Below are 26,200 nucleotides of genomic sequence, written 5' to 3' on the forward strand. Positions count from 1 at the left end.
TGCCTTTTTCTATAAAGTCAAAACCTCACAGCAGTGCACAAAAAGCCAGTGCTATAAAGGAGCTAAGTAGAGTCTTTAATAGAGAGAGCTAGGTTGTAAGTGTTTTTGTTCCTATGGAGCAGATAGATTTGGTTCCATCTGTTCCATATTCATAACAAAGGAGCTCACTTGCAGGAGGACTGACTTCCCGGGAGTAGCATGGTAATGATCTTTTCACCACAGATTGAAAGGATCTGAAAATGGTCACTTCAGCTCAGCAGAAAGCAGCTGCACTGGTAGTGCTTCAGACCTGCTATTTTTCTGCAGCCATGTTTCAAGAAGCATGTTTTTTTCTGAATAAAACAAAACAAAAACCTTGGTCTTCACCCTCCCACCCTGGCCCTCTCCTCCCTCTGCCCCCCCATGTCACTTCTCCTTCTGAGGAGTTCAAGATGTTTTCTCAAACAAAATGGAATGACATGTTACAAGTACAGGGTCAATTTTTCTTTATTTGATCTTGGTATTAAAGGCAGAAGTGAAAAATGATGGGTTCTGTCTCCTGAACTTTACTCATGATCTTTACTTTCTCAACAAGAAGATTCCGTGAATGAGAAATCTAAGTCCAGAAAATGTGTGCAAAAGTTCCTTGCTGGGTTTCATAATTAGGATTCTCCAGTGCCGGCTTTGATTACACACCTTCTGGGCTTTCAAAAAAACCAAAACAATCTAGCTTGATCCAAGAAAAAAAAATCTTGTCTCTGCAGGATATTTCACAAGGGGAAAACAGAAAAATGCAGGAGTGTATCACAAGCACTCTTACTTGACTAAAGAACAGATTATTCAGTGACCCCTAAAAGGTGAACTGGAAGTTTATAGACGTCTTAAAAATTGACTAGGAACACAAAATGAGGAGAATCCTTCTGTGCCATTGGTTCTAGCTATGCAGTATCTGAAAGAAGCCACGAGACAGGCTGAGATTTACTGTTGTCCTGGCTGGAAGTCCTGCTGAGGCATGCTGGACCCCATGTGTCTCCATGCTCCAGGATGACTGGCGCCTGAGGCAGCCATGGGAGTGGGATGGGCAAGCAGCAGGCATGCATAGCCTGCCTTAGCTGGTAATGCACCATCCATAGAGACATACTTCGGGCTTTTTTGACCTTCCAGCCAACAAAACCATATTGTGTAATTCATAGATGTGTATGAAAGCATCTGCTACCCTTGTTGTACCCAGATCAAACAGTACACATGTATTTGCAGATACGATGCTTCCCCCCACCCCAAAATGAGAGATTTGATCTCAAACTGAGGTTTGTGGTTTTGTTTGGTTGAAGTTTTTTTGAGTGCTGCATGTTCTGCTGTGGTAACTCAAGGAGAAAATGCATGCATTTCAAGTGACTCTATTCCTAACTAACGTAAATGAGAGTGTATCCGGGTTTCTCTGGAGAAATTTAGCACACTGAACCCTCTTTTAAATGTGAGAGGAAAGAAGCATCTGATGCACAGTCATGCAGCTCTACACAGCTACCAGAACTGTATCCAGTGCAGATGTTCATTGGTATGGACTAATCAGGAACCGAGATACAAGTGTAAGTAGATCTTCATGATTACAGAATGTGGGATAGGGATTGTGCACTTCACCAGCAGGGTTGCTCTAATATGACCAGGCTTGAGGTCTTCACCCACTGAGGAGTGGAGACACCACATTAGGTTCGAGGCACTTAAACCAAGCAGTGGTGGATACTGTGTGGTTGAGAGAAGTTAATTCGGCAGAATTCTTGTCCATCTCTTTCGAAGTGACATATGTGACACCCAGGAGGTTTCAACTAAGTAGTTTTTTGTTATCCCATACTGTTTTCCATATATATTGTCTTACACACACATGAGAAGCACCATTAGAAGCTGCTTACAACTTGGTTACGTGAGTTCCTTAACTGGTTAACATGTAAAGAGTAGAGGAGCAAGCTTGCGGTGGGGAGGTGCTTGCTTAGGTCAGAAAGTACTGAGTGGAAAATAGAGATGAGAATTTCCTGGTCTGCTTTGGAAGATTGTTAGTGTGAAACAGGGACTTTTCTGGAAGAGAGGTGGATAAATGCTTCAGTTCTGAGTGAACAATTGTTACAGCATTCAGGAAGATAAAAGTGTGAGAGGTACCTGTGTGTTTCAACAGTCTGATGCAGTGTTCATTGCTTTTAAGAAATGGTTTTCAAACCACCAGGGCTTTTGAGTGCCAGATACGGAAAAGTATACTCATATATATCTAATTTTGAGTTCATCTGGGAGTGGTCACTGGAATAAGGCTAAACATCCTGTGGTATACATTAATTAAAAAAAAAAAAAAAAGAAAAGTTTGCAGAAGGAAATAATTTGTGTCAGAGTGAAATGAAAGATTAGCTATCCCATGGGTGATTTAGACTTTCCCACAGTCATACTTACGCCAGTCTACAGTCCTTTCCTGGCATAGGTGAGACATGTCAGATTTCTGACGAGGCAGCAGTTCTTGACAAGGCTGTGGCTATTCTCACATAGGTTGGCTTTTCTGAAATACAGATTTCAAAGTTTGAGTGCGACCTGTAGCACTGAACACAAGCTAGACAAGTGAAAGACGGGTGAAAAATTTCTGGCTTGTATGGTGGACTGATTGAAGTTTCAATATTCACTCTGCAGGACTTACGCAAACTGGGAGTTGACCTGATAAAGATGTACTGTTACTTATGCAGTGCTGATGTTTGTACTCTACAGAGTCATGGCCTGAAACCCCACTATAGTAAATGTAGTGAAACAGAAGGTCTCTGCCCTGAGAATCTTTACTTGTCAGAATCAGAGCTTGAGATACAGTGGACTATTGTGTGTTTTACAAACTTTTCTATTTCATATCTGGTTTTCATCCTGCACAAATTTGGATTTATATATGTAAGAGCTGACTGTGTGCATAAAAACATTTTTTGTAAAGTCTGTGCCAAGTTGCTGTTAGAACTTCGCCAAGAGAAAAAGCCCTCCAGGAATCTTCTGAGCAATGGTATTCTCTCTAGGCAGTGCATTTGCAAACTTTTGGGCATTCACGTGTGCTCAAAACACATTCAAACTTGCATTATTCTCACTGTTTGCATTCATTTTAAGTAACAGTAAAATACAACCCACAGTCTGTGCTTTTTTCTAAATTTCCCCTGATCTTAAGGCAGCTTCTCAAAGACCTCTTCCTGCCTTTACCTTTTCTCCCTCCTCCACAAGACATAAGAAATTTTGTTGCTTTGCTTAGGTGAGTCAGCAGAAGTAACTTTTCATGTCTACGTATGTGTCACACTCAGCACAATACATTTATAATTACTTTTGTATTTTTGTAAACTGACAGAATTCACAAGGATAGCACAGGAATCTAGATATGCTTTAAAATATTTTAAAGGTATTGGCAAGCCCATGAAGATGGAGTGGAATGGAATTCTTCTCTGCTTTAATTATAGTGTCAGCAGTGGTAAAGCTAGACATGGATAATATGAAGTCCATTAAAGTATATGAGGTTTAGTAACATGATACAATACCCACAAATTCCATGTGGTGAGCATGTTGCTTTAAAGATCAAAAAGAGAAGGTTATTACTAACAAGACTGTAATGTCTGTTCAAAGGATTTTCCTATGTCTAGTTCTTAGAGATGGAAATCAGCAAAATGGATAGCCTGCTTGAAGAAAAACATTTTATTTCTAGTGATACCAAGGGAAAATCAAAGTACAAAAGTGCTTATGAAAAGTATGAGGAGGATATCTTTTTTCCTAAGTGCTCTATTTGATAGTATTAACTTGTTTTATTAGCAATTTACTCTAATACAGTCTTAATGTTGTACAATAACTGTATTTGGTTTTGTTAATGCCACTGAAAACAGTAATGAGATCTGAGGTTTTTATTTCATTCTAGTTAATAAGTGTTGGTTTGTTGAGATAGAAAAGTATGACATTGGTCATTTATATTGTGCTAGCACAGAAATGTTAGCCCTTATTTTATGGTATGTAGTACAGTTTGCATTTATGAAAGAGAAACCTTGTTATATGAGAGAAAGGCCTGCTAATATTTCTTACGAGAACAACTATATGATCTATTCTTCATCTATAAGTTCTTACATTTCACAGTAGCTTACATGCAACTAGAAGTCTGTTCAAAGTAGAATATGCCTTTTGTTTATTTCCAGATGAGCTTTGCGTTTATTTTTAATGAGAATAAACACCACCGATGCAAAACTGATTCTCTGGGAAGCTCAAGCTGCAGTTAGATGACAGGTTTGCTCTGGTTCATAAACAAGCATAACTGTTCTTGCTTTTATGAAAATAATATATGTCTTTTCAAAGAACAGCTGAGCTTGGCTCTTGTATTGGTTCAGGGCTTGGTTCAGGGGAATAGCTCAGACAGGGTAGGGTTTTTCTGCAGCTGAAACGTCTGTTTTGTTGTTCTTCTGAAGACATGAAGGGTACAGGCTGCCCTGTACTGAGTTGATTTTGTGTTTTCCTGAACTTAACTGGACTCAGCGACTTGGAAGGACAGATGATAACAGTATGACTATAATAAACCTTTGGACTGGATCCAAAGTGATGCTGTCTGCTTCATATGATGAGCCCTCAGCCACTGCTCTCCTCTGGAGGTGCTCAGAGCTGTGAAGGACTGGACTTTGGGATGCTTTGTCGTTCTGCACTAAAATAGTCTTACTCCAGTGCACCAGCCAGGCCAACAGGAGAGAAGTCTTGCCATTAAATGACCATCTAGAGCAGGTAATGGACCTGCCTGAGAGACATACAGGGCTAGCCCACGCTAAGAGGAAATACTGGATAAATTGCTTAGTTACACTGGAAGTCGATGGTTTACATCTCTTACCATACACAGTTTGATTTTGTTTTGTATGACTTTGATATGAAACCTACTTTTCAATCCATGCAGCCTTCAATCAGAAATATAAACTGCAATGGATTGAAAACCGCAAGTAAAATCATATTCTTCTTGGACAAGCAGTTGCAATGGGACAGTTAATTCAGCATTAAGTGCTAATGCAGAAACAGTAACTATATATTACTTTCTTCCAAGAAGTCTCACTAAAATAGCATTTGTCTGGCAAGTAATTTCCATTTGCTAGGCTATAGAAATAGTCTGAGAAATAGTCACTTGTGAGATAGGCCATAATAATCCCATATTTTTACACAGTGCAAAGCCAGTGCAAATTAGGTATAAGACATTAGGAAATGAGAGTAGTATTTCACAATCTGTTTGTTGTTCTGCACACAGCTTTTATCAAGTCTTTTTCTCCATTGCTATGCACATTGTGATTTATATGTTGCATGAAGTGCAGACTGTAAGTCTGTGTTTGTGTGTAGGCACCTATGTGCATAGATACAGAGGTGAGTACAGAAATGCGCTGCGATTGTTTTTACCTTAACTTCATGCAGATGTAGTTGAGCATGTGGGAGTAAAGGAAAATATGCACTTGTATTAGGTGCCCTTTTAATACTGTGGATTTTAAAACTTCATTTGGAAATACTAGTATCCACAGTACTTTTGCCCGTATTAAGCCATAGGCAGTATTAGCTATGACCTTGCATCGGTTTCTTTGTTTATTTATTTATTTTCCTTGTTCGGTAATTTTTCTTAGTTTTCAAGTATTGTTGACAGTCCTAGATCAGGTGGTTTTCCAGATGGGATTATTGCCCTGTCTATTGGTTTGAGATTTCTGAGTCAAGATTACTTGCTCAGAAATTTTTTTTGGTGATATCATCTTGGTGATGACTAAATGCAGAAAGATGGTGGATTTGGCAATAGCAAATGTACAAATAAGTTTAGTCATGATGTACTGAGGACATGTGCTTAATTATTAGCTCTGAGGAATGAGTAAGTCATGGACATTCAGTATTTTAATTTTCTCAGAACGGAGTTGTGTTTATGCTCCCAGAACAAAACTTTTACTGATATGTTGGAATGAAAGAGCAGACATGCAAAGACTCTTTTTTAAATTAAACTCAAGTATTGGTGAAAGCTGGGACTTCCATAGGACCAGTATTTGTTGATTTTTAATTTTTTATTTTAATACTTACCAGGAGAAAATGTTCAGTAAATCCTTTCAGATAGCTTCTTTTTTGATTAATAATTTTGAAGACCCCTTTGTTCTCCTTAGATATGGGTCTTAATTCATGTATGCACACAAAGGAGTGTTTTATTGAATCATGAAATTCTAGCTGATTTTTTCAGTTGTACCATTTATGCAAATTTGTAACTTTTTCAATCTAAACTGTGAGAAGAATATTAATAACTAATTCTGCATTTACCTGGCTAATTTGCATACATTTGTGTTATATGGTAAATCACATGAAAACCTACAGGGGAAACACTCAGCTCTTCTAACAACTAATGGGCTATTTTTTCTTTTGACTTGCACAAATTGAGAAATATTGCCTGTGGCAAATATAATGGAAAACTGCATTTTTAATGGTCTCACACATACTCATTTCTTTCTAAAGAAAGCAGCGGATGACTGTTCTTAAAAATAAAACTTTCCGAAGCTCTGTAGCTGACACAGGATATTGGATGCTAAAACATTTCAGGTTGGTGGAATTATGATTTGCAAGTGGAATTATGATTTGCAGGTTGTATAAAGTTACCTGGATATTATATTTGACTAATGGGGGTGGTGGTGTGCCTGAAAGAGCTAGAGGCAAATCACAGCTATAAATATTTTCTCCTGAAGAGATTGTCTGTAGCTTACAGGACTAAGAGAGTGGAAGGACTGCGTAAACATAAGTTTCTGATTTACAACACACAGTGTCCTGTGTATGGTGTTGCTGCAGGTTCTGTCTTTGTGATGTTTCTCCAGGTGATTATAGAAGGTAACACGTGCAACCCTTTTGACAGGGCAGTAAGTGTTAGGTGTTTATTCCAGCTATATGAGGCATCTCAATTTAGTGATCTGGGGAGAGGTTAAAAATAAATTATCTATTGGCTTCCCAGTCTGAGCCAATACTTCTGTTAGTGCTTGTGGTTGGGAAGCACTTATTGGTGCCAATATTTGTTAACTCACAGAGGGTGCTGGTAGTAGTATATCTGCAAAGAATTGAGGTAGATCTTGGTGTGATTTCTCAGATCTTCTCTACAAGGAGACCCTGTTTGCTGGACATAGCAGAGAGCAGAAGAAAACATTCATCACAGTTTCCAAAAAAGTAGTGAGAGCAGACTTGTATTCACAGTGTTTCATGAGCACTGCTTTATAATCCTTCAGAGAATACTCCAAGTGAACTTGTAGTAGAAACCTGAGATACAAAATAGTAAGAGAATTATCAGTTGCAGAGTATCTGCAGCATGTTGTATCAGGGCAGCGAGGAGATGCGGTGAGGGGTTGTTGGGTTTCTGCATAAAGAAAGGATGCTCCTTTACCAGTGTCCCTCTGTTCTAAAACAAAGATGCTGTCTGAGTGACTTAGATAAATGTAGTGCTATTTGTACACCGAATGGTTCCCGTTTTGCTGTCTAATAGGGCCCATAGTGGATTGTGCCTTGAATATTAAATATATTTGTAGTGCTAAATGAGGATTTGAATTGCATTTATGATTTTTTTTTCCTATATCAGGACTTGTGTTTTAGGAAAAGGTGCAATGCTGTAATTAGAAATCCAAGAATGAGTGACGAGGCAAGCAGAGGAAACCAATTACATGTGAATACCAGTAAATAGGATGTTGAGACACTTCTAATGTGACATCCTATTAACCTGCTCTTAGGTTAGAAACTGAGCCTCAGATAGTCGCCAGCCAAACTGCTACCTGTCTCAGGAAAGAAAATACTTAATTACAGCTTTTGTCACATGACTAACAGGACCTGATAACCAAGTTACTTTTGAAATTTGAATACTATTTCCATTTTATAATTTTTCTTTTTAATTAGTTACTTTGTTGGTTGTTTGGGCCATATCTTGATGACTCCTTTAAAGGAGTTTTGGGGATTTAACGTAGTAAATTCAGCTGCAAAATTGTTGGGGAAAATACCCACAGTTTACTTTGTATGTTACTTTTTGTTTATCTGTGGCCTCCTGCAGTCACTGAATAACTCTTGTAAGCCTTATCAGACTGAGGAGGACCTAACCTGTTATTTATATCTAATATATTAATAATGTACCATGTGTTTTCTAGCAGAGAACTGCTTAGGAGTGGGATGAAGGGAGCTGGTTTTTGTTTTTTCAGTATTTAAATATAGCTAGCAAATACTGAAATATTTATGGTTTGGCTCTAGATGAGGAGAGAATAATTTCCTTCACTCTCTTTCCTTTCCTTACAGGGTATAAAAATGGTAACCAGAAGTGATTCAGAGAAGAGAAATTTTCTCATCTACTTTGTCTGTATGAGCCATTTTTGGATCCAGCTTGGATCTAGTCCTATGTGTAGTAGTTCATTGCATGTTTTTTTTTTCTAGTTCAACTACTGGAAATGGAATTTTCATCTCAAGAATACAGAGATCATGACATGAATTTCTTCTCAATTATGGAATTTTCCTATTAAATAAAAAATAAAATATAAAAAAAAAAAATAAGAAGAGACCAAACCAGTTATTTTTATAATCAAGGTGTTTTTATACACCTTGTGACTTCAGAGGGATTTTGGTCTGCACTTCCTTCTGACTTCATGTCTTTGTGTAACTTTGAAGTCTAAAACATGTTCTTTAAAAGAGAGACCCTGGAGATTGTCATTCAGTTGCTGGTAAAGGTGAGATAGGGCAGGGGAGGAGTGAAGTATCATAGGAATTGTAAGGACATATAGGAACTAGCAATACTGCAGTGTTCCTCTTCTGTTTTACATTGTGATTCTTCTTGACACAACCTAAACCAGTCAGACCTTTTCTATTCTAATTCATGGAAAAAAGAGGATATAACCTCTTTCACTCTGTATAAGTGATCTGTTTTTTCAATGGTTGCTTTTTGTTGTGCAGCAAAATTTCAATTGCCTTTTTTATTTTCTTGTGAATTTTGGCTTTTGAAGTGGAAGGTGTTTCTTGGGACAGGTTCCATTAGCATCAGAGGCTTCCTGCTTTCAGAACTGGCCTCTAATTTATAGCTAATATCACCTTTAAAATCGGCAAATAGAAGATCCTTATACAAAGCCTTAGGGGCTAACCTGGTTTTGTGCATAAAGGAGAATGAAATTTCTCTTGTTACCACCTAGAAAGGATGTATTTTCTTGTGCTATAGCTAATTTCAGTGAAATGTAGCAACAACAGCAATGGTCTACCTGGGAAGCAACTTTAACAGATCCCACCCAACAAAGAGCAGTTCTCTTTCTCTTTTCCGGAGTTCAGCAACGTTGCTCTTTCAAGTGTACAAGAGAGTATCGTGGAGTTTGCCAGACTGTGCTCTGTTGTAAACCCACCTTTGCTTTAAACTTAAAACCACTGGACTTTCTTCTGGTAATGCTTTGCTCTTTCCTACCCTTAGGTCCTGAAGTCAAGACATGAATTTTTCCAGTTGCAGTCAGTTTCATAGAGGATTTTTGGTTCAAACTGATCCACAGAATTCTTCATGTAAGCCTCAGCATTTGTTAGGTCCTAGCTGCAGCATTACTTCTGCTCCAGAAAAAGCATATTTAGCATTTATTCTTAGTAAATATTAATATGTGCCATTTATCCTTTCTACTGTGATGCTTTGGTTGTTTGGTGTTTGTAGCTGTTAGTCAAATGCTGTCAACAGTGTCACCCTGATTTGGAGTTTTGTCCCATTCATCAAGAGTTTGTCATTAAAGCTACTTTCATGTAGAAGGATAGGACTTCAAACTTCAACTTGAGTTAAAGCTTCGAGTCATTAACTTACAAAAAAACACAGACTTAATGAGGACTCTTGGCTTTCCATAGTAGAGGGCAAGTATTATGTGCCTAACATTCAGAGAAAAGGTATCTTGAGCTTGTTGCCAAACGAGGGGGAAAAAAAAAAAAAAACAAATCCCAGCTGTTGCCATCATATCCTGCCTCACCACAGGTGTCTCTGCTCCAGCACACCTCCTCCCCCACCTTTTCGCTTCCATTCTTCCACTGACCTTTGTGTTCACATAGATGCGGCAACTCCTCCTCACAACTCCAACTCCTCTTCCCAGATCCCTTCTTAAGTGTGTTATTGCAGAGGCGCAGCTAAGTGTCTCAGCCTTGGTGCAGAGGTGGGTCTGACTTGGAGCTGGGGGAGCTTTGAGAAGCTTCTCACTGGGGGCCACCACTGTAGCCCCCTCCCCTGCTACCAAAAACCCCACCACTCACTCAAACCCAGGACACTCAGGAAGGCCAAAGAGGTTTCAGTGTATCCCTTCATCACCTTGGTCTTAGTTGTTGAGGCAGATGTGAGAGCAAAACAGTATGTCACTTGATTTATTTAGTTTTATTCATTATTATTCCTTCTGAAGGAGTAAAACACTGATTAAAGAGGAATCTTTCTGGGTTTACTGCAAACAATGACAGTACATGATTTCCCTGGAAGGGAAAAAAACACTTTTTCATACTTACTACTGAAACTGAGTCAGTTTCTGGGATGATGATTTAAATGCAACTGCTGTGAGGGATTGCAGTTCATGGTATAGTCTATAGTTGTAAACCTGTATGAGGGCTGGTGGAAAAAGATTTAAGCAGGGAACAGATTTTAATATTTTTATTCCAAAGAACATGGCCAATCACTAGCTATTGTTTGGTCTTAAATGTGTGCTAGTATGATGTGCACATAAACTTTATATGTGCAAAGCATTAATTTTCTGTTTTCCCAGATAGAATATTATTAACACTTACCTATCCTAACTAGTTAGTGGTATCCTAGTTAGTCACTGACTAACAGAGTATTCTAATAAACAGCAGTGAGCAAAACATGCTTATTTTATAGACATAAATAACAGCATGTAAGCATCAAAGCTAAAACTTACCTTTAAATAAATGTGTGTCATGAAGCACTTCTGAAATAATTTCTGAGCAGGAAAATTCTGTTAATGATAAAATTACTGTAGGGACTCTATTCTGGCTAACGTTGCAAATGTTATCTCCACCTTTATGCTAGTAATGTAGTAGTGACTATGTGATTCTTATCTTTTGAGAAATCTACAACTGCCTGTTTAGTCTGAGCAAAGCATTTAGCCCATTGTGTATATTCAGAGGGCCACAGAGAGGACACAATTTCCTGAATACACCCACAGATTGCAAATATTGTGCCCTAAATAACACACCACTTACTGTAAATGTCAGTAGAGGGAGTTTTTCTGACTTTGATTTAGTAAGAGCCTATAGCAAAGCCAGCTGTTAACACTTCTTAAATGCTTGTCATTGGGAAGGGCGGAGCATCACTTCTACATACTTTTGTGTTTTGATTAAAAGAGGGAAACAATATTTCAAGCACTTCATAACAGGTGCAGAACCAGTCTTAGCTGTGTTGGACTCTTTAATTTGCTCCTTTTTTGTGTTTGTACTGAATTTTCTAGTTCTTAGTAAGTTCTTCTAGAAGTAAGCTGTTGCCTGGCTTGGAAACACATCGTCAAAGACTATTTATTTCAAGTTAATTGAGAAGCCTTTCAAGTGTGAGCTTAGCATGAAGATAAAGAGTGTGCATTCATGTCTGTGTATAAATCATTTTAGTTATTTGTCACAAACAGGGGCAGAATTAATAAAAATGGATGAAACAGTGATAAACAGAACAAACTAACATCTTGCTAGCCCAATCATCTTTTGTAAATCAAGACATCTTCCAATAGTTGCTATTTGCTGCAAAAGACAACTTGTTCTGCTCTAATACACAGGTTTTTGAGTGATGGGGTAGACTATGCAATGAAATAAAAATTTCTTTGCAGTCCTTCAGGCAATATTTTTCAGCTACAACTTTTGAGGGTTTTTGCAAGGGCAAAAAAAAGTGTATATGAATGGTCTTTCACAAGTGAAGATCTGCATGTCTGTGTCCAGTTGCTTGATTGCTAGTGTGCATGTTGAACTGCAGACCAATGTACAATTTCATAATTGCAGACATTGATGAAAGTTACCAATGTGTTCAGACTGGCATACAATACACTAGTGAATCCAGGCTATGGTGACAGGCAGGCATATTTCCCTATGATCATGTGTTTTGAGGCAAGCACAGTTCTAGAAAGGAAGTTTTCACAGCAGCACTTGTTCCTGGGAAATAAGTAGGTGCTGAAACTAGTCTTATGTGTATGATCTTTTGCATTCGTGCTAGACATGTTGCTTCCACATATTCTTTTCCTCCTAATACAGTAAGTACTCTAAAAATTAAATACTTTGCATGGGAAATGGTGAGGGAGGGAAGAAAAAGGAATAAGCTGGTTTTGGATTGTTACTTATATAACATGGGGGATCATGTTTTGACCAAAGCAAGATTTTCTCAACAAAGGCAGATGTATTGGAGCGTATGGAGGCTGACTTTGCTGTGGAATTTAACATTGTGTATTTCTTCCTTTGTGGGAGTATACACATAGTTATTTATGCTTTTTACATTGTCACCCTGAGTGTCATTTTGTTTTTTTGCTGAAGCCTATAGCCTAGTATTTCAAGACCAGCTTTTCTCTAAGTGATCTTAATTATTCTGAAGTGTAATTTTTCAGCGTAGACTCCTGCATTACAGCAGAAACCATATTAAACAATCTCTTGAGAAAAAGGTGTGGAAAGGTAAAAGGAGATAATGAAAAATTGACAATACCATGTGTTTCACTTCTTCCATGTAAAAATAAAAAAAGCAATTAGAATAAAATCTGCATTCGATCCCTGCTTTGGCATAGTCAAGCTACTTTGTGCACTTGAAGACATTGCATGCAGAGGCTGAAATCTGTCCAGCCCTTCAGATGAAGGGAAGAAAAAGGATATTTTATTTTAGCACAAAAGATGATTTTCATTTTCACTCTTTTACTCTTCTCCTTGTCTTTCCTTCTTCCCCATTTACAGCTTCTGCAATCCCAGATAACGGAAGGAGATCCTGTCTAAAGCTTAAGGTCTTTGTGCGACCAGCAAGTAAGTTCTTTAGATTAAGCTTTCGAGGGTGGCTTTGTAGCGCATGCTTTACTGTATGGTCTAGTAAGCAGCAGTGAATCCTTTTTTTTTTTTTTTACTGCTAAATCTTGTGTATCTGTTCTGTACAGCAACATTTGTGTTACTATTTTCATTGTATTTTCTTATAATTTTTCATAAAGCTTTGTTTTAAGTACATGGCAGTTGCTAACTTGTTGTTTCTTAAACTGTTGTACAAATGGAAGACTATACTGGCATTTGGACAAGTGCCACTTTATAAATATGCTTAATTTTATATAGTAAATAAAAAGAAAAAAAGAGAAAAAAAAGTGGGGATTTTAAGGATGTCTCACTAACATATTTGGCTGTTATTTCTATTTTTGTTATAGACAGCTGTATGAAAACTATAGGTGTTCATGATCGTGTTTTCGATGTTAACGACAAAGTAGAAAATTCATTAGAACCAGCAGGTTAGTATGCTTAGAAAATCTCTTTTAACAAACGCGTGTATCCCTGTGGTGCTTCAGTACTTTTTTTCTTCTCTCTGCATGCTTTGCATGGTACAACTGCTCTGCTTTTGCACATTTCTAGCAGTGCTAATGTTGCTTATTGTGTATTTCCTATATCCTTGTAATTCAGGGGAGGAAAAACATTGCTTTATTTGCTTTTTAGGTGATGTGGTTTAATAAAATATGGTGTGTGCCAGTGTAAAATTTTCACCAGTATCCTGGAGTCACAAGACCATCCAAGCCAAACACCCAGCATGTTGGCAAAACGCTCTGTTTACTAACAGGGCCCAAAGTTTTAGAAATAAAGTCAATGGACACAATTTATTATGTGGTTTCAAGAGACTTTCAGAAAAAGAGAACCACTGCTTGTTTAATGCTGGTGCACAACACGGGCATGCAAGTGACAGAGTTAATATTTAAGTAAGAAATCAGTCCTTTAAAATGATACATATCTATATATATGTATGTATATATGGCTAGACAAAGTATCATTTTTACATATGTTCATGCACACATGCATGCACACTCTCTGATATATAAAAATTCTTGTTCTGTTTTTATTGAAAAAAACTTAAGTTTTGGGGGACTTTCCTGTCTTTTTTTGCAAAACACATCCTAAAGAATAATGCTTGCTATGATAAAGCCCCTCATCTGCCCAGGGCTAAGTTACATTAACCTCCATCATCAATCAAGCTGCTGTGTCTCTGTGGAGAAAGTGCATGTGTATTGTTTGTATGGCTCATGTTTAGGACAGATAAATGTTTAATTCTAGAGGTGCGAGTAATCCCACCAACTTCAACAGGATGGCTCATGACATTAAAATTAGGTGAATATGTAGAAAATTATTTGCAATACTTATTAACTGTTTGATTTATATGTACCTATACACTACTCACACATTGTATTCAAGCCTCAATAATTAAAACACACAGTTAAATAAACAAATTATACCAGAAAAAATGACACACATATCATTTAGTATATACCCTGAAGAACAGATTACCAAGATCTTTTTGGGTTTTTTTCCTCTTACTGTGTTTGAGGCTTCCCCTTTGGTATGAAGCAGCATTCTATTTCTTTGTTCTTTGATATTTGCAGTATAAATAAGACTTTCACAAGTTATCCAGTTTTAATTATTTACCTATGGGTACACAATAGACATTATTTTTAAGAGGATTTTCAGAACTCTCCTAAAAATTTTGGTTTTGAGAATCAAAGATGTTCTCTAAATAAATCTAAATGTAAGGAAGGTGCATTTACATTAGGTACATTTGTACATTTATTAACAACATTTTTTTACAGAAGGCATTATGGTGATCTTTCCTTGTCTCTAGATAACCAATAAGTATAGAAACTCAATGCACATTTTTACATTTCGTGATTTGGTTGAACATGGGCTAATTAATGTGTATTTATCCTGTTACTGCTTTGCAAAAGAGATCATCCACGTAATAAATGCCTGATTTTAGTGAACTTGCTGAGCATTTTTTCTCAGCAGTGCTACTCACTTCCAATTAAATAGCTATACCTAACTAGCACCATCACAAAAGCATATCGTTAGAAAGCACCAGGCAAACCAGGGAACCAAAATCATAGAAAGAGCATCCTGCAGTCTGAGATTAAATACTGTTTGTGCTACCAGGAGGAAACAATAACTTTAACGACAAGGTTTGGAACCAAAAAGTTCCCACTCCTGACATCAGTGTATATTTGCATTATTATTTGGACCAGTCACCATCAGATAATCAATCATTCCCAGATCTGCCAACTGCTGTCACACTTTTATGATACTGAGCTGTTAGATTTGCCACTGCCTTGGTGGATCTTGCTGCATGCGATCTGTGTCATGTACTTATTTATCTGCCTCTGATGTGCATCTTCTACTTCTGTGCTCTTCCCTAGCCTGCCACTGTCTTCTTCCACAGCACACAGAAGAATTGCAAGGCAGGAAGGTCATGTTGAGCAGATTACTTACTGTCACCTTTCTTTTAAAAATCACCATTTGTGTGGCTTTTGAACCCTTGTAGTTTCACTGGTTTTGTTCACGACTTTTTAAGAAACGGATCTAGAGAGATCACACATTCACACAGAATTTTGAAAGTAATTGGCCCTGTTCCTGTCCCCCCCTTCTCTTCTTCCTTAATAATAAAAATAAAAAGTCCCTAAGCAAATTTGCAGCCGTGCATATCTGGAAAAAATTATACCTGAAGCATGTGATGTAAAGTTATGTGATCTGGAAAATTCATGGCTGTCAAATTTTTTTTTTCTAATTACTGCTGGCATTCCCAGCCCTTAGCAGTGACCTTAAAGATTTTAGTCGGGAATTTTGGCCTCACCATCACTTGCCTTCAGTGTTTAAAATAAAGTAAAACCTCTTCCTCAAGCATTAAAGACTGTGCAGTGTTAAAACTCTACATGTCCAGGGAAGATCATATTTGTAAAGTGGTCTTGAGAACCACAGATGAATCATGTGCTTAAATATACTAGTGCAGAAACCATGGGACTCCATTGACAGAAAACCCAAATGATTTCTTGAAAAGAACCCCTTAATGTTACATGAAAAATAATTCTTCTATGAAGAATGGCTTTATAAAAATGATATCATAGAAGATCTCCATATTTTTCATTTAAGAGAAGTAACCTTTTTAGCTTAGGGCTTTTTCGTTGAGTTTATTTAGCAGTGGCCAGTGTCGCACTCATGGCAGTATCTGATAGTCAAAGAGAATGAGGATTTATTACTGCTTTACACTAGTTCTACCCTATTGTGTTTTAATACTGACTCACGGATGTAATTAGGACAAAACTGTTGACATTCAATGTTGCAAATTCAGACTTATTTGCAATTCTATTGATGATGCAAGAAGTAGAAGGTAATGTAGATCATTCTCCTCTGTAGTTTTAGTTCATCAGCAGTGAGTAAACATTTCGAAGTTGGGAAGAGCTGACTAAATATATGAAAGGAGGTAGAGCTGACAGTTAGAACAGGGATATTTTTCCCTTTAACATCTTAGAGTATGATTTAATGGGGAAGCTGCTTTTCTGTAATACTGCATTCTCATTGCAGCATCACCAGTGTACAAGAGTGTAACTTAGAAATTAAATGTGAAATGACTTTTGGTATTGACAACCACTGGAACGGCACTTTTCAGTAGCTAGCATCCACTGAAATGTTTAGATTCCTTTGGAACAATTCTGGAAGAAAAATATTAGGGCCTTGTTCAGTGCCAAAGTGCCTGGGAGTGTCTTCCTGCTGTACGTGGTGAGGAGCTGTAACCAGTCATTCCAGTCAGTCTTTCCCACTGACATCAGTGGGACTTTCATCTAGTGATGTTCTGTTCTTACAAACATGAACGTATTTACAGCCGATCAGTTCTTGCTTTTCATACTTTTGCCTTGAGCAGCACCAAAGACTTGTTGATAAGTCTGATGCAATTGTAGCATCAATAAGTGCTGGAAAAAAAAAATGTGATAAATTGCTGATCTGGTTTACTGTGCATCTTTATGTGCAACCAAACTGGGGCTGAATAGCCTATTAGTCTAAATTATGCTAAGAGCTCTACGTACTTTCGTGCTAGGTGTCAGGGGTATGAAGGGAAAGGAGCTTGTTTCTAGCTAAAGCTAAGTAACATGAAAGGCTCCATGCCAAAGCAGTATGGTGATCCCAGTGTCCTGACTCCTGTTTCCCTTAGTGCCTCTAATTGGAATTGCACAGCTCTCACACACTGTAATCCCAGCAGTGAAATTTGTTGAGATGGGAGCTACAAAACAGATACATCATAGATATGTTGGCATCTCTCATAAAATAGGAAAGCTTATTTCACTAAGTAGTGAGATACTATTAATTTTCCTGGAAGCTTAGGCACTCTAAAATAACTTACAAATACATTTTGAGGCCACTTCACACTTCCTAAAAAGGTTTAGCTTATTTCATTCATTTAGTACTAAGAAAATTCAAACCCAGAGCTGACTTTTTATGGCAAGCCTCAGACAGATTACTTTTAAAATAGCCAAATTAGATAACTGTGGATATGGAAAGCTCTGAATTTGACTTTACCCACCTTTTTTTATGTTGCAAGCTGTGGCTTTAAGGCTGATTTATAGTTTACAAAAGCTAAACAGAGCTTTATAAGGTATCATAAATTTAGTATTTGCTGCTGTGTTTTCTCCTGCCACTAATGTATAAGCATGTTTTCCCAACTCAGCTGGTTCTTTTTTTCATTAGTTTTAGCAGCATATTTGTGAATCTGTATTTTGTGTACCATACAAAGTAGTCTGTTACCTGTGAGGTTTTCCAGATTAAGAATGTGTTCTATAAAATTGGAGGTTGTTACGTATTATCCTTTAAAATTCTGTTTCAATAGGAGACTGGTCTTATATCCCCTGAACATCCCCAGATGCAATGTGCTTCAGTGGAAATTTTATACATGGAAGTAGAAAGTATTTCCTGGGCTTACAGGCTGTTGTTTCAAATTCAGGAGCCAAAATCTGTAACTCAGTAAGGAGATTAATTGCAAAATTAATTCTGAGCATGTCCAACTCTTCTTCAAGCCCTTTTGAAAATCAGGTGTTTTTATTTAGCTGCCTCCCTATTGACAGTGCTATCTGTTAAGCCATCCAAAGCCAGAGCTACAGTGTTTTTTTAGAAGATGAATCGTTCATTCCTCAATCTGCTGAAATCAGACTTACTTTCTGCTCCTCTGGTCTTCAGTGGGAGTTTTGCCAGTAAGAAACACAGAACTTGGCCCCAAGTTGGTTACATAATGAGGTATTACACGCTTGTGAAAGTCAATGACAGCACAAGGTTCATTGCCCTATTTCATAAAGGCACTGAAATCTACTTACAGTTGTCGGCTCAGTGAGAGTTTATTAAGGATGCAAAATCTCATTGGAATGTATGCTTTCTGTTTGAACAGATGATACTGTACATGAATCAGCCGAGCCATCCCGTGGTGAGAACGCGGCACAGACACCAAGGATACCCATCCGGCTTTTGGCAACTCTATTGTTCCTCCTGGCAATGCTTTTGATATTATAGCACAGTATGCTTCAGCAACCTGTCGCAGAAAATATCAGGGTCTTGGAACATCAAAGATCCACCTAACTGCTTATCCCAGGAAAGGGACTTCATTGTTTTTGCAGATGTCAAATTGTTATTTTTCCCTTTTCCCTTTTCTTCTCCCTTTTAGCCTGAACTCAGCAAAAATTTGAAGGGGATAACTAGCTTCAGCACCCATCCCTACCTACCCTGTGACTTTCTTAACCCCTCCATATAAATAAAAGGACTCCAAATGAAAATGCCAAACTATAATAGTGACACTAGTGATTCTTATTTTCCTCTGCATTCTCCTTTAAGAAGTCACCTCTGTTAGCTCACTGTGTCATCCGTATGTGTACAAGGAAGAATAGTGGCAGATACAGTAAGTGAAGGATAAAGAAAGTGAGTGAAAGCCTGGGAGAGTTTTTCTCTCTGATACAATATTTATGCCTTCTCATTCAGCACTGTAAGACGACCATGCAAGATCTCGTGTCACCATGTCAGGACTGGAGGGGAAATATCAAGAATAGATATACTATCTGTAACACCATTTCCTCCAGGAGTTTCTAAATGAACAGGCTTCTGAAAGGGAAAAATGATGTTTCTTATAGGACTATCTTGAAGCATCTCTGACAATAAAATTTGTGCTCATGAGTAGAAATGCTGTCTTTGGTAAGAAGTTAGTATTTGGGAATGTTAGCACACAGCAGGCAAGGTCAAATTTAGGAAACTTCACTGGGGGTGTGAGTGCCTCTGTTATTTCGTTTTAAGGGGATAATGCACACCGGATTATTTTATTTTAAAACAAATCACCGTGGTGCTACAATTTTTTTCTAGAAATGCAGAGGCACTTTTGAGAATAAAGTGACCTTCCCCAGCGCTGACTTAGTAGCTGATAGCCTTGGATGCTGCTCTGGGTGTTAATACCTGCTAAGAGAGGACATCAGTGGCCAGAGGAAACATGTTTGGGACACGGGATCTCCAGTGTGCTCTTGATTTGTCTCTCCGCAAGTTCCTCAATCATGGGAATAAACCACATGTAGAAGAAACCAAGACAGTCTAGTAGCGTTGCTTGGTGTGGGGAAAGAAAAGAAGTGTGGAATACAAAATCAAGTGTTGATTTTTCATCTTCTCCCCTTCCAACACAGTTTGAAGAGTAGAGGAAACATGTTTATCAGCTGGAGATAAACTAGATGGGCTCCCAAAGACTTAACAAAATATTTTTTTAAAAATCCACTAGAATAGAAAATACATTATTTAGATATACTTTATGCTGAGAGTGAGTATATATGCTTGTCCTATTTAAACATGTGAGAGAAGTGGTAACCCTTGATGCAATTAGGAAATGGGACTGTCTTGTTTGTTGGAATTAGGAGTGACCCTGTTTAAGGAATCTGAGCCTTGGCTAATGTAGAACTTTGAAAAGTCATTTGCCAGGAAATGCAAGCCTTGGGGTATTTTTTGGTTAGGCTGCCATGAAATTTGGACTGCTAAGCATAATTGGGGAAGTATCAGACCAAGACTGAAACAGAGCTTTTCTTTCAGAAACTGTGATAATTATATCAAATGTGAAACAAAACACAGAGTGAATTCAAGCAAAACAAGGGGTTTCTATATTAATTCTGAAGAAAAAGTCTGCCGTAACAAAATTGAGTGATACTGTTAATGGACAGCACTTTGTGGACTTTGTTTTAATGAAGAAAAGCTTTCCAGAACTTGAAGCAGCCCGCTATTCAAAAAAGAGGAAAGGAGGGAAATAAATTTAAGATGTAAGGGGAGGTATATGCATGCTGAAGTATGATCTGGGCTTGCATGATATCATACAACACAGTCATTAATGCAGGGCCTGTGCTTACAGGAGGAATGTAGGAAATTCCCTCTAGTGTGAGGTGCGTACCATAAAGTTGTGCAGTCTGAACAGTGAGGGAAGTCCTCATCTCATTACAGGCTATGTGGTACTTCTCCCTCTTTAATGTAGATGTGCTTGCTACCCACACTAATACTTCTTGTAGGAATTAAAAAGCTTTGGATGAGGTGATCTTAATCAAAATGCACCTTATCAAATGGATTATTAATCAGATTACAGATAATATTGCATGATAGGTAAGCATATTAAAATTATTCATCACAATTGCAGTCAGTCATGCCAGTAGCACCAATTTAATGTAGAAATGGTGACTTCATTTTTCATCCTTTGTCTCTGAATGATGTTAGTTGAAGACATACATTTATCCACAACAAAGGATTTTCATTAGTTTTACTCGTGGTGAAATTGACCCTTTCGTTTTATTACAGAGCCCTGCTGGGTAGATGAGGAACATCATGAGTGATGCAGCTGCAAGGCAGGTCCCTGCACTGCCCGGCATGGTGTGACTGGTAGTGTACCAGACACTTTCAGTTTGAGACTTGATGGCATCAGGCAATCCCAGTCATGCCAAGTACATAAATGCTGATGGACTTTGTGTTGTGTTGCAAATCTCTGGATGCTTTAAATGCAGCTGTTGGTGCAAATTAAGGAGATTTCTGTCCCCTTACCTTTTATCTGCCCCAGCTCAAGTCTGAGGGACTAATTCTCCCTCAGCCTAGGTGGTTTACTTACCCCTATGACCTCCACTCCTGGCTGCCAAGGTTATTGCAATGTCAAGCAGGGAAAATAGGGATCAGTCAGTTTAGTGGATACTGTGTATCCTTTAATAGACAAGGTAACATTTTGTGTTAGTTTAGAATATTGTTTTGTACTGTACTTACTTGGATGGCAAAGGAAAGACAAGTGAAACTTAAAACTATGTTCTTTAAATTCTGTATTATTAGCAACCTCTGTTGTATATAGTGTTTGATAATAAAGTATTAATTTGATTCTTATGTCTTTTGTAAGTGAGAACAATAGACTTTCAGGATATTAAAATCATGCGTTGATTACAAGACAGAGCTTTGAAGCATCAAGTGTGATCATGGCTGAGAACTGAGAGACAAGTGGCCATGACACTGCAGCATACAGGACTCATCTTTGAAAATTGTTCATCTATTGCAAGACTTCACAATGTCAAGACCTGGAACAACATGACTTTTGATAATCAATGTTTTGTCCGCAGTGTTTAAAGGTCTGATGTTGGAGCCCTGTGGTTTCTATGTTAGTTTTTGTTCTCTTGTATCATGTTTGTTTCTAAAAAGGCTTTGGGGATATAACAACTCTTCTGTTATTTTGTTTGTTTCTTTTTTTTTCTTTATTTTTTTCCCCTCTTGTTTTCCTTCTGGTTTTGTTTCCATGAATAGTTTTTTCCAGAAAGGATCTTGCCAGTGTCATGTGCGATATATGTATATATATATGTACTTGGTTCCAAAAGAACTAGAAACAAATTTGGGAGGTACTGAGAGTAGATGAGTAGATTGTTTCCTTTCCTATATAACTGTGAAAGGAAAATGGTTGTATTTGTACCTGTTGATTCCCACTCCTAACCCTCAAAACTGAACTTAATCCATTGCCTTGTGAGAGTAAGGGTTCAGTCACTTTCAGAGGCTTAGAGTGTTAACTCTTCTCCTTTCATTACACTTGGATTTTGTAATCACCAGTTTTCATGTACAACCCTCCACACTTCCCTCTTCCTGCCCTTCCTCCTCTCCTTTTTTAATTCGGAGCTGTGAATGGGCAGATCTGTTTCTGGTCTGGCATCACTGAGTTTTTCCCATGCATTTGCCCTCGAGCTTCTCGGATGTGAGACAAATCTCCCTACAATAGACTTGCTGCCATTGTCTGTACAGTTTAATAGATGCTGGCATGTTGGAGGTTACCCATGAGTCTGCGAAATCCGCTTTCCATGCTTACTCTTGACACCCCATTGAAGACACTTATTGTGTATGCATCTGGGTATGAAAGTCCAGCTCAGTGTGGTCCTGTGCTTGTACTGCCCTGCTTTGCAGTTTCTTTGCACTTATTCATTGAGTGCTGTTTTTGAAATGCTTACATTATATGAACTAAAAAGAAAATGTTAAAAAAAACCCCAACCTGCCCCATAAGATCTGTATTTGTATATACATGTGTCCGTACAATTAAATAAAATTAAAGATTTTCATCATTTTAGTTGGTTCTCTTAGGCTAAATTTTTGTTCAATTAATTACATCTTTATTTTGGGGTCTATTTTTACCTACCTTGCGTATTTGTAGGCAATGAAAAGCAATGAGGTGTATGAGCGGGTAAGTGTGAAGAATGCAGTGGACACAATGACTGACTATCTAGAGCTGGAGCTACCAACATCCTGGCTGATCTAAAGCCTGGCTGCTCTGCTCTTCACCTTTTTTTATGTGTTCATATCTCTTTCTAATACTTAGGAGGGTAAGGAACTGTCAACCAAGTGCTGGAACATTACATGGTTTCCATCATCACCTTTGCCCTGCCCTGTCTCTCCCAGCCAATATCCCTTACTCCCTTGGGTAACAGGTGGTTGTACGGTGTAACTCATTCTTCTTGAGGAATAGATCCAGACCCAGAGTTGTGCAAACAGGGCAGTTGCACATGGTGCCCATCTATCCAGGTTGACCCTCAGACTGTCAAAGAAATGGGGTTGGAAATGGCTTTGAAATATCAGCCATGTTTTTCTTCACAAAAGGGAGGAAAAGGGCTGAGAGCAGTGGAAGCCTCATGGATGGGAGAATTTGAGCAATGGTACCTCCTGAAGAGAAGAACGGGAAGTAAACTGGAGGGCTGTTTCAACTTCCTTGATGTAGTACCTCTAAAAATGCACAGGACTGGATTGGGGTTGACTTGTATTTAGGTCTCAAATGGTTGTCTTTGGCAGTGCCTGCTCACTAGTCATATGACAGGTTTAAACCTGGGAATTTAGGTCACAGAAGGTGGGGGGGGCACATACTGAAACCTATAATACATACATCATGCATTCAAAACTCAGCCGTAATTACACCATGTTAACATAAAACTCACTGGAAGCTTTTTATTACATTTAATTAGTTGACAGGGCAGAAAGTACTAATTATAACTTACTCAAACCTTCCTTACAAATTAAAAGTGGCAGCCCAGTGAGACAGAAGTGTGTGTGAGTATCTGATGTAAAGAATTGATGCACCAGACTTTTTACCTCTGGAGCTGTGATGTTACAACCAGGGCAGGGTTGTAAGTGACACATGTTCAGTATGTGTTAACATAATAGCTGTGTCCAGAAAATATCCTGCAGTCTAACACACTTAATAGCCTTTGCTCAGAAGACACTGCTTTTGCTGAGAATGGTATTTTATTTCATTTTTCTGCATTTGCGTGCACAACAGGCCTTTGTGCTCCGTCATCTTTCCTTCTGCAGGATAATTCTGCTCAGAGAGTACCTCTGAGGGCATTCTTAGGAATATTCAGGCATGTGTCATACCACTGTGATATGGTTGTGTGCCGAGGTGCCTTATTCATTCAAAACAAAGCTTTGATTTACATAGGTTGGAGATATGGTAACCAAGTGGGATGGTTACATCTTTTACAGGCTTTAATAGCACAAGATTGAGAAGTGCCTCCTTCCTTATAAGTCTAATTTTTGTTATCATTTGCCCTTACTAGGAAGTTTAGTTTAAAACATTGAACACTGTATTACAGGTGTGTGCCTAAGAGCCCAGATCAAGAGTCAGTCTTCACTGTAAAGGCTGAAGTACAGAGAGCACTTGTATGAGATGGCTGTTTATGATTGCTTTCAGTACCATTTCAACTTGTTGCTATGAATTAAAGTAAGCTGAAGTATCACCAATTTAAAATTTTTCTTAACATTTTTTTCCAGGTCACATGGAAGTTTTTAAAGTATTTGTTAGATGCAAAAATATCCTTTAAAGAAAATTCAAAATAGAAGTGATATTGCAAAATATGTTGATGAGCTAAGCAGGTTTTTTGTTGGTTCTCTCACCCCAGATAAATCTGTAAGCTGACTGATACTGTCAGTAATATTTAATTCAGAAGAATTCAAGCCACACATTAACTATTGCAGCCAACAGTGCATCTTAAAGCACTCATTTTTCCTATGATGGTTCTTCAATCAAGTTCTCATTTGGTTACAATAGGAGGAATATAAATATGAGAAATTGCAGGGCAGCAAGCTAGATGCCTACTTGAATTTTCTGTTTTGCCTGGAACTTTATGAAAACATACGCTGCATTCAAGATCAAGAGTATACAGTGATTTCTAGATGCTTATCTAGCTTGTAATATATCTCTGAAATAAAGGAAGGAAGGAAGATACTTCTTTCTCTATATACAATGTTAAGTGAACTCTTACACACAGCTTTCAGTTCTTATGTTCAAAGCCTGCTCTAAGTGCTATTTTTTGGGACACACTTGCTCACATAGCAGTATACATTTCCTAGTATTAATTCTAACATTTAGACACATTTCTTTAACCACAGACAAAACTGCTCTTGGCAAAACTGAAGTGTTTTTCTGGATGGTATTTGTGAAAGGAAAGGTCAAGTAAATCAATAGGATACTGTAGCATCCCTCTGTTTCTTCTACTGCTGAGAATCCACTGCCTTTTGTTCTCATGTACTGTAACTTGCATTATCTTAACTAAAGGTTCAACTAATCACTGACCACCTAGTCCAAGAAGTTTAGAAAGCTTTTTTTTTTTCCTTACTGTCACTTTACCTATTGCAAAACACAGGAATAAGAAGTCTAGAAACTGCATGCTACAAAAGCAAAGCATCTTTAGGCCTGAAGTTGCAACCCTGATGCGATCCTGAAGTTCCAATCATTTATATTTAGGTTTTGGGAATAAAAGGAGAGCTAAATATTGCAAATTACAAGCTGTGGTCCTGCAGCTACTGTTCTTGTTTGAGGAGGGTCAGAAGAATCAGGTCCTTTGACTAGGTGTGAATGCTTTAGTGGAAACTTGGCATTCTATGCATTACATTGCACTGTGTATATCCCAATGCTTCTGTTTGCTACAAGGGGGATGGAGAAGGAATGGGGATGAAAGAGAGAGCTCATTCAGTTACAGATGGCTAAGCACCAGTGGGAATTGGATAGTAAAATTTAAGTCAAGAAAACAGCTATTGGTGTAAGTGGTCCATACGTATAAGTCTTGCTTATTTGCTGAAATTCATAAAAACATTAAATAGAAAACCTGAAAGGTGTCAGATGATGTTCCCTAGAAGTGATTCCCTAGTCAATCACTACACTCGTGGAAGTCAGGGGAATACTTTTCAATCAAGCCAACACACAGCAGTTTTGAAACTCACTGGCATTTAGAAACATATACTTCACCTTACTATTCTAAAAAAGTAAAAACTTGAAATCTTGCACCATGCAAGGCTCCTTGAGGCTGTATCTGGAGCTGTTGCATGTGGAGCAACTGGCAGCTCAGGATTTTGAAGAATCAGGACTTTGTGAGAGGTCTGTCTCCTTTGCTGAGCACTCTGTGTTACAGATACTTTAATGGTCATTTCTAAGCTTGGTTTGAGGAGTAACTTTATTATTGTAGTTGTTGTTTTATCTTTGCCAATTAAAGGATCCTGAAGCTGAATCAGGCGTGGAGAGTACAGATAAACTGACTTTCAGGGGGCAGGCTACTGCTGCATTTCGGTTTAGAATGACTGCAAAGAGGATGACTGCTCTGCATTTAAAAGGATTGAACAAGAGCAAGGATCATGCACAGTAGTAATGATTAGGCATTAAAGATGAGGTAAAGCCGGATGAACCCATGTAGTGATGCTTATCAGG

The 26,200-nt window shown here is 38.1% G+C and overlaps 1 protein-coding gene across 2 annotated transcripts in view; it reads left to right on the plus strand.

The window, feature by feature from the left end:
- Positions 1-22,579, plus strand: part of EFNA5 (ephrin A5) — a 218,763-nt gene extending 196,184 nt beyond the window's left edge. For both annotated transcript variants that reach the window (XM_042787895.1, XM_042787894.1), the window contains 3 exons: positions 12,895-12,960; positions 13,347-13,427; positions 18,380-22,579. In XM_042787895.1, the coding sequence (XP_042643829.1) occupies positions 12,895-12,960; positions 13,347-13,427; positions 18,380-18,501 (269 nt within the window). In that variant the 3' untranslated portion in view covers positions 18,502-22,579. The remainder of the gene's footprint in view (positions 1-12,894; positions 12,961-13,346; positions 13,428-18,379) is intronic.
- The last annotated feature ends 3,621 nt before the right edge of the window (positions 22,580-26,200 follow it).

Source organism: Tyto alba, unplaced genomic scaffold (assembly GCF_018691265.1).
Source record: "Tyto alba isolate M040663 unplaced genomic scaffold, T.alba_DEE_v4.0 Super-Scaffold_13, whole genome shotgun sequence".
NCBI lineage: Eukaryota > Metazoa > Chordata > Aves > Strigiformes > Tytonidae > Tyto > Tyto alba.